Source organism: Miscanthus floridulus, chromosome 9, assembly GCF_019320115.1.
Source record: "Miscanthus floridulus cultivar M001 chromosome 9, ASM1932011v1, whole genome shotgun sequence".
Taxonomy (NCBI): Eukaryota; Viridiplantae; Streptophyta; class Magnoliopsida; order Poales; family Poaceae; genus Miscanthus; species Miscanthus floridulus.
The window spans coordinates 14,562,913-14,576,174 of NC_089588.1; the positions used below are offsets into that span (position 1 = coordinate 14,562,913).

General features: G+C 44.8%; 1 protein-coding gene and 1 pseudogene across 1 annotated transcript; both read left to right on the forward strand.

Moving 5' to 3' along the window:
- Positions 1-6,726: 6,726 nt before the first annotated feature.
- Positions 6,727-10,646, forward strand: LOC136481398 (probable apyrase 3; annotated as a pseudogene).
- A 1,107-nt stretch (positions 10,647-11,753) lies between these two features.
- LOC136479287 (proline-rich receptor-like protein kinase PERK2) lies at positions 11,754-12,143 on the forward strand. The gene has a single exon (XM_066477206.1). The coding sequence runs from the start codon at positions 11,754-11,756 to the stop codon at positions 12,141-12,143; it is 390 nt and encodes a 129-aa protein (XP_066333303.1).
- The last annotated feature ends 1,119 nt before the right edge of the window (positions 12,144-13,262 follow it).

Consider the following 13,262-nt stretch of genomic DNA (forward strand, 5'->3'; position numbering starts at 1 on the left):
ATCATCATTCACTATTCGGCCCCTGGTGCAGCCTTGTTCCATTTATATAGGAATTCAAAGTAATGCAATTTAGTTTTAGCGTACTGGTTTGCTGTAATTGAATTTTTAGGAGCTCTAAAATTTATTTACTACGTGCAACATGCATAACTGTAACCCTCAAATCTTGAGTTAGTGAAACTGAAAATGGAACTCAGCATATCTGCTTATATAGTGGCAGATATGTGTGCAGTCATAATATAATTGAAACTGAAAGGCACGGTTTACTATAACTAAATTTTCAGGAGCTCTAAAATTTATGTACTGCATGCAACATGCAAAATTGAAACCCCCAAACCTTATATGACTGAAACTGAAACTCAACATATCTGCTTATATGGTGGCAGATATGTGAAACTGAAAGCACTAGACTGATGTGACGCTGAAATAAATTCCAAGCTCAAGCTGCTAATTAGCAAAGAAGAACCAAGCAGCTGGCTAACAGGAAAAGCACAACGACATGCTACTATGACCTGCCAGCCTACTGAACATAGGAGCGACACAGATATCGCGGAGAAACCAAGTCTGAACTTCACACGGACTAAAAAACTGAAGTTTTAAAACTGAAAGCACTAAACTGACATGCTAAATCTGAAACAACTGAAGTTTTAAAACTGAAAGCAGTAAACAGTGTTACTGAAACTGAAAAAAACTCAACATATCAATGAACCTGAAACTAAAGTCTAGAAAATATGAAACCTGAACTCTAACTGATAAACTAAACTAAAAAACTAAAAAATCAATTAAAACTTAAAATGAACATATAATTAATGACACTAAAATTACTAAAATAATTTGACAATGAATGACACTAAAGTTACACTAAAATTTCAAGCTCGAGCTGCTAATTAGCAAAGAAGAAACCAAGCAGCTGGCCAACAGACAAAGCTCAAGAACATGCTACTATGTCCTGCCACTGCCAGACTACTAAACATAGGAGCGACACAGGTACCACGAAGAAACCAAGTCTGAACTTCACAAAGACTAAAAAACTAAAGTTTTAAAACTGAAAGTACTAAATAGACAAACTAAATCTGAAACAAGTTTTATAACTGAAAGCACCAAACAGTGTTACTGAAACTGAAAAAAAACTCAACATATCAATGAACCTGAAACTAAAGTCTAGAAACTCTGAAACCTGAATTTTAACTGATAAACTAAACTAAAAAACAAAAAATCAATTAAAACTTAAAGTGAATTAAAATTAATAACACTAAAGTTAATGAAATAATTTGTCAAGCACTACTAGAGAAACAGGTTTTAGTCCCGGTTGGGAAGGCCCTTTAGTCCCGATTTTCCCAACCGGGACTAAATTCCCGGGACTAAAGGTCCACACCTTTAGTCCCGGGTCTGGGAACCGGGACTAAAGGTCACCCACGGAAGAAAAAAAATAAAGGAAATCCTCGAGGCCTCGCTTGCTCTACGTGAGATTCGAACCCAACACCTCTCTCCTCGCGCGTAGGTACATTACCAACTCAACTGCACACCACTTGTGACAGAGTCATATGTGCTCTCCTTTTGAATAGACTCGTGGGAGACCTTTAGTCCCGGGTAAAAGACCTTTAGTCCCGGTTGAAGACACCAACCGGGACTAAAAGGTCACCCTTTAGTCCCGGTTAGTGTTACCAACCAGGACTAAAAGTTGGTGAACTTTTACTCCGGGTTGGTGACACCAACCGGGACTAAAGGTGACTTTTAGTCCCGGTTGGTATTACTAACCGGGACTAAAAGTCCTTTAGTCCCGAACGCAAAAAATATCGAGACTAAAGGCTAAAATCGAAGTGGGTGAAAGGTCTGTTTTCTAGTAGTGAATGAATGGTGGTTATTAGGGTTGGTAGATTACAGGAAGCGGTCTTCGTTCATGGATTTGCACACATGTATCACGTACTCGTGTATGCATGCTGACCATTCCTAGGAGAACACTAGTACCAGAATTATTAGCCTTTTGTAATGTTGATGTTGTTCATTCTAGAGTTAAAGGCTCCACTAGTAGCTAGTATTGGATGTGTCGCTGCCGTTGTTATCACGCTCATCATAGTATCAGACACAGGGGCGGATCCAACCGGGGGGGGGGGGGGGGGGGGGGGGGCTCGAGCCCCCCCTACCCATACCGAAGCAGTGGAACCTCCTGTGGAGCCCCCATGAATTTTTAGGCAAAGTTCTATAGTGTAGGGGGGCTGAGACTTAAGATCGAGCAGTAGTGTTGTTCAGCCCCCTGAAATATTTCCTGGATTCGCCGCTGATCAGACACAAAATAAGCTCTGGTTCCAGGGGGATGTCTGCTGAATCTCACCTCATGCATGCATCTATTGTAGCTCGCTGCCTGCTTGCTTGTCTCGGTTTGCAAGAAACTACCACTGCTACTAGTGCCCAACTGCAGCTAGTTACAATACTAACTACTAAACTGCAGCTAGTTGCAATACTAACTAAGAAAATGCCATTGCTACTGAAAACGACACAATTCTCATGAAGTATAGCCATTTTGCAAAAGCATATGACTGGAGATAATATTTGAGCATATCCAGGAAACCCAGATCTTACTGCCCAAAAATAAACAAAAATTAATAATAACCTTCAAACTAACCACACTACACGGATCATAATAAACATTTTAACACAACACACAAATTAGGGATCTGGCCATCAGATGTTCTGCATGATTCAAGAGAGATTAAGAAGGCATGAGATAGTGTTGAAAATACTGCAGAATCTGGCGAATCAAGACCAAACACCTGTAGAATCAACTGCCTAAACAATAGATAACTGAAAAATAAAATGAAGACAACGATGCCTGCATATGGGGAAAAATGAAAACACAATCCATTCAGATAACACACAGAATCCAACAAAGGACAATGAAACTCAGAAAGGATTAGGGTAAGGGAAGAGTACCTTCGCCGCCACAAAAACAACACCAACGAGCTCTTACACCGGAAGGTTTGGAGGAGGAGACGAATCAACACCAACCAAAAGAATACAGAGAGCTCGAGATGCTCCCACCACGAACGGGCTCTTCCACCGGACGGTTTGAAGGAGGCGACGAATCGACAAGTACCACAGGGAGGGGTGCTAGAGCAGAGGCGCTCCCGCTGCTACCAGCAAGGATCGCATCGTCCGCTTCTGGAAGATGAACATGAACACACAAGAGTAATAGGGCCGGCTGGATATTTTGAGAGAAATTCGTTTAGCAGATAAAAGGAGTCAAAACGAACAGTATAGGCGCGGATTTTGAAAAAAAATAATTGGATGCGGATTTCGGATTGAAACTCGATAACGATCACATGTTCGCTTAATCGACTAATACTGTTTTATTTTGAGAGAAAAACACTGTAATAATACGATCAAGAGTTCCCGTTAACACGAGTACCTACGCGCACCTAACAAAACTGGGGTGCAGGACGCAAGCCCACAAACAAAAGCCAGCCCGAGACAAACAAAAAAAATCGATCGATGACTGGAAAGAAAAACAGCTGACCGATGAATAGAAATCCCGAAAAAAAAAACCCAGCCTGAATCAGGAAGGGGCAGGCGAAAATAATCGTGGGCCGCCAGCAGCCCATGTCGCCTGCGTCGATCTGCTTCCGCTGCAGTCCACTGAAAGGATTCACTTGGGCTCACCGGTGAGGCTTGCTGCTGCTGTTTTCCTGGCTCGGCTTTGCGCGCGTGGGCCGATGGGAGTCCAATGGGCACCTAAAATTTGAGTCATAGGCTCATAGCAGATTGTCTTCACATTTTGTTGGTGGGCTTCTTATAATAAGCTGGTAAAAAAAAAAGGGAAATTTGCCACTGCAACGTTTTGTTGCTGCATCTTTATACAAGTGACAAGGGATTTTTGAGCAAACACACGATTGATGCTTACCCAATCCACCAAATTAAACATCTGCACTGTAAAAGAGCAAAGTAATTGATAAATAACCGGCACCTTAAATCCTTCTATCCACCTAAGTTAATTTGAATCCTTCTATCCTTAGATTACATCTAATGCATCTGTTTGTTTGTTTGTTTACTATTCATATGACGGGTGGACATAGCCCTTACACATGGTGAAACTCTGATGTCGTTTGCCAAAAAAAAACAACAACAATAGAAATGCTTACACCCGGCCGTCCGATCGTCCGGACGCCGCCGTTCGCGGGCCACGACATTAGCCCAATGACCCAACATCGTATCCTCTTGTCCACTCATGCGTCCTGTCCAGAAGCCTCTTCTACACTCATCCTCTCCAGAAGGCTCTCCACTGCAGCACCGCGACAGTGCTCCGCCGCGCCCGCACCACCTTGGTGTTCTTCACAGCGTCCAAGAGCCGACCGCCGACTGACATCTCCACCGTGCCTAGCATGGCTACTCGTCTTCCTCCCTCTCCATGGTGCCTCCTGCCCATCACGGCTACCCACTGTGGCCTTCTCCAGCGCGCGGTCCGTCTTCTCCATTGGGAGTGACCCGTCACAGCCTTCTCTACTGGACCTGTCGCAACGAGTTCCGCGCGACCGGTGAACTCCACACACCGACGAGCCTCCATTCCCAAGCAGTAAGGAGATGTTACACTGAAAGCGCATGTTGCAAACATATGTTTCAGCTGTTTTAGAGGTATGTTGCAAGTGGTCCTTATCGATGTTGCAAAGTAGATTAGGATGTTGCACATGCTGCAATGGCCGTACACGTATGTTTCAAGTGTATGTTTTATCTGTATCAGACGTATGTCACAAGTATTTTCATTTGGATGTTGTAAAAGTAGATCTGGATGTTACATGCATGTTGCAAGCGTATTTTTTCAAGTGGTTTTAGGTGTTTCATACGTTTATTGCAAGTGTTTTATTTGGATGTTGCATATGTTTGCAATGGTTTTTAAGTGTTTCAAACGCATGTTTCAAGTATTTCATCTGTCTTCTTTGTATGTTGCAACTGTTGCATCTGAATGTTTCAAAGATAGATCGAGGGTTGCACATAGGATGCGTGTGGTAAGCGACTAGCGGCGTGGCCGATGTTCGAGGGGTCGTGAGCGACGTCTGGGGCGGCGCGGGCCTGTTGCTGGGGCGCTCGCCCGCAAACCCGACGCGCTGGGGTGCTCGCTCGCTCGCTGAGCGGGTACCATCTGACGCCAGCGTCAAGAATCAAACGTCCGGGCTAGCAAGTCCGAGAAAACAAAAGTCAAGCCTAGAGCCTTTTCTTTTCACCAAGCTTTGTACTCGCCCACGACCAAGTTTTGGAATCCAACTTACTCCCACCTTCCTGCCTCGCCTTGAATGAAAATACACCCACGACCGAGTTGCCGAGGCTGGCCTCTCCAGCGAGCCCTATTTTGATCTAAAGGCGAAGGCATGACAGCCATCGCCTCGATCGACATCGTGTCGTGACGTCGACACGGTGTCGTAGCTGGCGTGGATGAGGCTGTCCAGCTTTGGCATGGCCGCAGGGTCTTCTCGGCACTTCGCTGTCTGGCGAGCTACCACCGCCGGCAGGGCCTCGCTCGCACGGCGGCAACCTATATCTCCGTAGTCAGGCAGCATCATCATATGAAGATGAGCTCGCAAGTCAGAGGCTCCCGCAGATGGGCAAGAAGACTTTCTTTGAGGAGTCGTTTTTTCAAAATAAGATACCATTATGATGGAACTAGTCCATCAAATTGGAGTTCTAGACTACCGCTTGGATTCATTTAAGAAATTAGCTACTCCAGTACGCCCTCTGTCTGCAAAACAATGTAATTATCAGTTTTTAAGGAGTGAAACCATTTGAATTTTGACCAAAGTTATATAAAAAATACTAACATTCATAATAAAAAGATAAGCCAACTAATTAACTAAAATGTATATTTCTATAGTAAACTTAATTGGAAACCATAAATGTTAATACTACTCGCTATAAATTTGGTCAAAGTTAAACTATTTAACTCGAACAAATTCTATAGTTAGATCCTTTTGCACGCGGCAGGAGTATTTCTTAACGGAATGCTTAAAGGAAAATTAGATTATGACGATAATTTAAAGAGGTAGAATATATTTTCCCAAATCAAGAAGATGTGACACCCCACAATGTGGTTGTCGCTGCAAAAGTGGTGGGCCTCGAAGCATTGTAGTAGTAAGGGTCAGTGGTTCACATTTTCTTTCTTTTCTAATAAAAAAGAAGGCCGCGTGTAACACGATTACACGAGGAGAAAGAAAAAACAACAATCGTGCAGTACATAGTTCGTCGTTTTCTCCTGACTCCCGAGGTGAAATCGGCATCATCTATCAGTATGGCAAATTCACACGACTATTATGGACCCGTTTGGAGGAGCTCCTAGAGACTCCGGCTCTGGACTGTTCATGCACTATAGCACGGAGCCGGCGGAGCTCGAAATTGTGGCTTCGCCGGCTCCTTCTCTTTTCGGTTTCTTTTCAGTTCATTTTGCGCCTCAATTTCCGAAATGGCTCCTGTTACAGTGTTGCTACAGTACCTCGAGGTGAGGAGCCGGAGCCGTCAGGAGCAGCGCCAAACGGGTCCTATATATAGAACCACCTACCCCACATCTTTCTTTTTTTTTTGCAATAATAAACCATGTCACACGATACTTTATTTAGTGTACAAGTGTACAAACGTGAATAAAGCACCTCCGATCCATTCGACCACCCGTCTCTCTCTCTCTATAGACGTGCAGTCCACCCAATCCAGGTGGAGTTCAGAGCGAGTCGAGAGTGAAGTGGGAGTGGCCAGTCGGCCGGCCGGCCACTTTGGCACTTTGCTACTAGCTGGGCCGGCACTGCAGCGGCAATGGCTCGCGTCGCCCCCGGCCTTGCTGCCCTGCTTCTCCTCCTGCTCCTCGCCTCGGCCTCGCCTCTTGGCCGGAAGGGCGGCCACGCAGCCGACGACGCCGTCGGCGAGCTCGAGCCGGCAGTGAAGAATGAGAACAACCTCGCGGCTGCTTCCAGGTCGTCGGCCGGGAGGTACGCTGTGATCTTCGACGCTGGGAGCACGGGGAGCCGGGTGCACGTCTTCATGTTCGACAAGAAGCTCGATCTCGTCCAGATCGGCGATGACATCGAGTTCTTCGCCAAGGTATATACTATGCAGTATTTCCATTAATTCTTCTGCCAGATCGAAACTGAATTTGAGATCAAAGCAGCTCTATACCGAATGCTTTGCCCATATACAGAACCGTTCACTTGTCCACACGCTTGGACAAAAGCAGGTGTGTGACTTCTTTTAGTGCAATAGGGCTTCCTTCCCCTATGCAATAGGACATATAATAAAAAGTTTTATTTACTTCTTCCCATCATAATTAAATATAAGTCCGCCTATTATATTATTATTTTTACTTTGACCATTAACAAAGAATACACCTCATCAGTTTAGCAACAAAGAACACAGATGGATAATAAATTAAATACCATAGTGTGTTCAGCCGTCTTTTCTACTCCTATACGTCACTGTCTGACATATATAATTCTAGTTTCACGAAATCTTTGAATACCTAAATATCTTAGACCTTTTTCACAAAACAAATATCTTAGACCAAGTTAGGCGGTATTTGTTGCTCTAAAAATCTTAGACCTAAAACTGGAGATGCATTAAGATTTAAGAGCATATAGATGGTTAATTTTATTTATATTTTGGACTACATATAAATATTCAAATCTTAACCTAAAAGTACAAATTCAACATGGATGTCGAAGTTGTTGCTATACCAAACGAGCCCTATGTAAAGCAAAATTACTGATTGGATCACCGATAAGCTTATATCTACACATGTTTTTTATTAATTTATTTAATTTATTGATCCAGGTAAAGCCCGCTCATATGCTGGTCGACCTCAAGAGGCTGCAAGCTCCCTACTCCCCCTTCTTGAGCAAGCTAAGAAGATTGTCCCTCGCCGGCTTCAGAAAAATACTCCGCTTAAACTTGGGGTAATTGTTTCCTTCGTCTAAGTTCATCTGGCAAGTAAAGGAAAATCTGAATGCCCCTTCCCAATATAATACTTCAATCCCAAAAATAATGTAACTTTAAAAATTTGCGCTTAGTCAAACTTTCTCTAATTTTACTAGGTGTAGATAAAATAATATCACCATTTGTATCAACATAACTAATCTAATGATATTTATTTATTATGCATCATAAATATTAGTAATCTTTTTTATGTATTTGGTGAAACTTAAATTTGATTACTTATGAACAAAATGAGAATTACATTCTTTTCCGAAAGGAGGGAGTAGATATGTAATTGTTAATGTTTTAAATACGCGTATAAGCTAGCACTTAACAATGATAAAGCTAAATATTAAGGATATCATGCCGTTCCTGTTGAAAGTCTCTAGTTTCTTCTCAAACTAAAGTGTTTCTTGCATATCAAAATTGCAGGCAACTGCTGGTCTGAGATTAATCGGAGATGAGAAGGCAGAAGGAATTCTTGAAGCAGTACATTAATTCATTTTATAATATTCTGGACCAAATTATGTCTCATATGTGTAATCTACATGCACACAAAGACTGCTTACTTAATTGTTTCTTAATACAGGTCAGAGATCTTGTCCACACCAAGAGCAAATTTCAGTACAACCCCAAATTTATCACTGTTCTCGAGGGATCCCAAGAAGGATCTTACCTATGGGTATGTACATTACTTATCTACTTTTGGTCTTTAAAAGAAGAAAAAAACACCTATAGTATCTCTTGTATGTACTCAATTTGCAAACTGTGATGCATGTGCATTTGTTGTAGGTGGCTCTGAATTATCTGTTAGGTAGGTTGGGAGGGGACTACTCAAATACGGTTGGTGTAATTGATATGGGGGGTGGATCAGTGCAAATGGCCTATGCCATCTCCACGAATGCTACTGCAACTGCTCCTGATGTGCCTGATGGGAAGGATCCATACATTACAAAGGAGTACCTCAAGGGGAAAGATTATAACCTCTATGTTCACAGGTTAAGCAATATTATGTTTAAACTTAACTTAATTACACCGCAATAACATTATATAATCTTTCATAGGATCGGAGTACCTCGAAGGATCCATAGTGATTAGTCCTTGTATAGATAAATACATATGCTAGTGCTTACAATTTTTACACAATAAAAGTTGAACCATGATGAGAGTTTGTCATTGTATTTTCTCTTTCAAATCCTGAACAAATTATATATACTGGATATTTCCTTAAATGCCACCAGGAAAACTTCCTGCCATCACAGTGTCTATGACACATGGGGCCTCCACAATCACTGACAGTGGTATCTCAGAGATTTAAGATTTATTCAGTGACATATATGGGATTATTCCTCAAATTAAGTAATTTCCCATGTTTTCTTATGTAGTTACTTGTACTGTGGCGCTTTAGCCGCTCGCGTGGAGATCCTAAAGGCAAAGAATGGGCCATTTAGCCATTGTATATTGCGTGGATTTAGTGGTATGCTGACATGGACAATGCAACTTTGTCCTCGTTTGTTGATTCATTTTTCTCTGATATAAACTGTACATAGAACAATCCTTAATTGGGTGTTTTATTATTATTATTATTTCTTAAGGTAAATACACCTACAATGGGAAGGAATATGATGCAACAGCGTCACTTGAAGGTGCAGTGTATGACTAGTGCAGAGATGAGATAATCAAGGCACTGAACTTGAATGCACCATGTGAAACCAAGAATTGCACCTTTAACGGCGTGTGGAATGGAGGTGGTGGAGCTGGCCAAGACAACCTCTATGTCGCATCTTTCTTCTTTGACAAAGCTGCCCAGGTATATAGATGTATATAGAATTCCTCTTAAATAAAACATGTAGAAACTAGATAACAAGATATTGTCACATTCCAAGAAAATAAACACATATGTTGTGGAATGTGAGGTCTAATCCTACAAGTTGTCTGAACCCATGTCGCAGTTTGGCTTCATTGACAGTGAGGCACCCAGTGCAAAATCCACCCCCAAGGCGTTCAAAGCTGCTGCAGACAAGGTTTGCTCACTGAGCGCCCAAGAAGCCAAAGTTGCGTACCCTAATGTCCTCGATGTGCCATACATATGCATGGATCTCATCTACCAATACACATTGCTTGTAGATGGCTTTGGTAAGTACTGAAGTTTGTATACCTAGAAAATTTCCTTGCGTGACAATATTTAGGCGGTCTAAACAAACCTAATGTGGTTTATACAGGCTTGGCTCCTACGAAGGAGATTACATTGGTGGCTAGGGTGAAGTATGGAGAGTACTACATTGAGGCAGCATGGCCTTTGGGTACTGCCATTGAGGCTATTGCACCAAAAAAAATGAGCCAGGATGCATCATTGGTGTCTTTTGGGGGTTCTTAGCTAGGGCTTTTGTTGTCCCCGACATGGTGGCATCTTTGTTGATTCATGGATTTTGCGCTGATCCTACGTAATAACCGATCTCTTATGAGAAGCCACTCTGTAGTGATGATCCATGTTTCCAGCTCATGAGGAGAAACTTTATCGAAGTTAGTTTGTGAATAATGATGATGAGGATCAGATGAGCAGCAATCAGAGATAAAATGTAGACCATTTAGTCTGCTCACGTAATAATGGATCCTTTCAGATGATTGATCGAGGGTCATGGGTCATCCCGTCCCATGCTCCACCCCCTCCCTTGTTCATTCGAGACTATTCCTTATGTATCTGTGTTCCAAAGTTAACTTATTGCCCTTTATGCCACTAAATTTTATTTCTTTATCTGCCATCCACTTGAATAATGTCTCCGAGCTAGCGAAGAGGAATGTGTACCTGAGCACTACAGGATATGCTCCTAAGAAAAAGATATGGCGGGAGGAAGAAAGGGTGGCAGTTGAGGCCGGACGACCGATAGTCGATAGAGTATGAGGGCCTCAAGGAGAGGAAAAAGGATGGAATAGTGAAATGATAAATTGATTTTATTTTTGATCGATTGGATGCCGTCAGTTGGGCATGACCCTATGATACACGGTACCCTGGGCACTACGGGAAATAGGGCCTTTACCGAGTGTAACTTTCTTTGCCGAGGGCTAAAAGTCGGGCACTCGGCAATGATATACACTCGGCGAAGAAGGCTTTGCCGAGTGTCAGGCACTCGATAAAGCCAGACACTCGGCAAACCCTGGCGCTCGGCAAAAAGCGGCGTCAGGTAACGGCCGCCGCCTGCCGTCCAGGTTTGCCGAGTGCCAGCGGGTAGGCACTCGGCAAACCACTTCTTTGCCGAGTGCTAGACCCTAACACTCGGCAAAGAATAACGGCAAACTATTTTTCCCCACTTTTGAACTCCAAAATTTTTCTCGAGTTTTCCTACATTACATGAGACTCCATGTTAAAATTCGGTACATTTTTATGGCTTTTTGCTATATTTAGTTAATTTATTTCATTTAATTGAATTTTTTTGGAAAATACAAATTTAAACTGCACGTGCATCGAATAATGGAATTTAATGATTCAAAAAATGATATTCATGGTATTGAGTATAGTGTAGGCCGTATCCAGGAACGGATCCGAAATTTCGAACATCTTGTTCACGAAACATGACCACGAACTTGCGGACGAATTGTTTTTAAATTCTATAAAATGCAAACGAAGTCCAAAAATCATGAAACTTGTCGAGATGTCATGATATCGTATGTGGAGGATGTGATAAAAATTTGAGAAGGTTTGGTGCACGTTATCACATACGATGCTTACAAACCAGGATATCTCCACATGTGTCCCTCCCACACACGCACACACGCGCGCCGCCGTCCCGCCCCGCCGCGCGCACGCCCCACCCGCCGACATGCCCCCGCCCGCCCCACCCCACCGACGCGCCCCCGCCACTCCGTCGCGCGCCCCCGCCGGTGTGCCCCCACCACATTCGCCCGCCGGCCCGTCCACACTGGCGCGCCTCCGTCGGCCGCCCCGGACACCGCGGCCCACCGGCGCCCGCCCGCCCCACCTCGCTGACATGCCCCCGCCGCTCCGCCGCCCGCGTACGGCGGCGCGCCCCCGCCGGCATGCCCCCACCGCCTTCGCCCATCGGCCCGCCCACACTGGCGCGCCTCCGTCGGCCGCCTCGGACACCGCGGCCGTCGCTCCGCCGCCCGCGCACGGCGGCGTGCCCCCACCGCCTTCACCCGCCGGCCCGCCCACATCAGCGCGCCTCCGCCGGCCGCCTCAGACACCGTAGCCTACCGACGCCCGCCGCCCCACGCCCGCTGCTCCAACCCCACGGCCCACGCCCCGGCCCACGGCAGCGTCCCCCCGGCCCTCTCGGCGCGACCCCGGCCGTCCTCGGCGTGCCCTCGACCGCCACAGCCATCCTCTCCCCGTCCTCGGCGCGCCTCGGCCAACCCCGACACCCCGACGCCCTCCCAGCCCCCGACACCATAGGCGAGTAGTAGAGTAGCAGTGGTAGTATGTTTTAGTAGAAGTAGAGTTCGGTAGAGTAGTAGTAGTAGGTGGCTATGGTGGTGGTAGTAGTAGTACAGTAGGTGATTGTGGTGGTAGTAGTAGTAATAGGTGGTGGTGGTGGTTGTAGTAGTAGAAGAGTAGAGTGGCAGTGGTGGTGGTGGTTGTAGTAGTAGAAGAGTAGAGTGGCGGCGGCGACGACGGTGGTGGTGGATGAATGTGACTTAGCAATGATATGTTGAATTGAATGCATATGTATATGTGGTTGTCGACCATCGTGCCGTATGTTTTTTTTGCAGGTTTTGGATACCTCACCATGCAGGGGAGGTTCTGCCGAAATTTTGAACTGAGATAGTATTTTGTTCTTGTTTTTGCAGAGAAGAGCGGTCATAGCCGAGCCGGAGTATCTCGGCGACCCCAATCGTCTTCCTCGCCGCTGTGGGTCTGCCTGCACCGCATCGCCTCACCACTGCACCGACCCACCATGGCCCCGCTATCCTGACTCCGTTGCCACCCTAGGTATAACCCCTCTTTTTGTATCATGATCGTAGATCGCGTAACCCAGTTAGGCGTCTCCCGTTCGAAAGAGATACGATTGGAGGTATGTAGATCTTTGCATATCTATGACCGTATCTATTTCGGATTGTCCATGTTTTTTGGATAGCCCGCTGATGCGTAGATGGGTTAGTTTCCATGGTCTGCTTCAGTCCGAGATAGAGTTTCGGCATCACCTCCCTGTTGTTCTCTAGATACGCACTCTTCTTTGGCAGGACTTGTATCTAGAGAACAGCGGAGAGGTGCTGCCGAAATTCTATCTCGGATAGGAGTAGAGCATGGAAACTAACCTCATCTATGCATCCGCGGGTGGGATTATGACCTATCCTCACCTATTAGACAG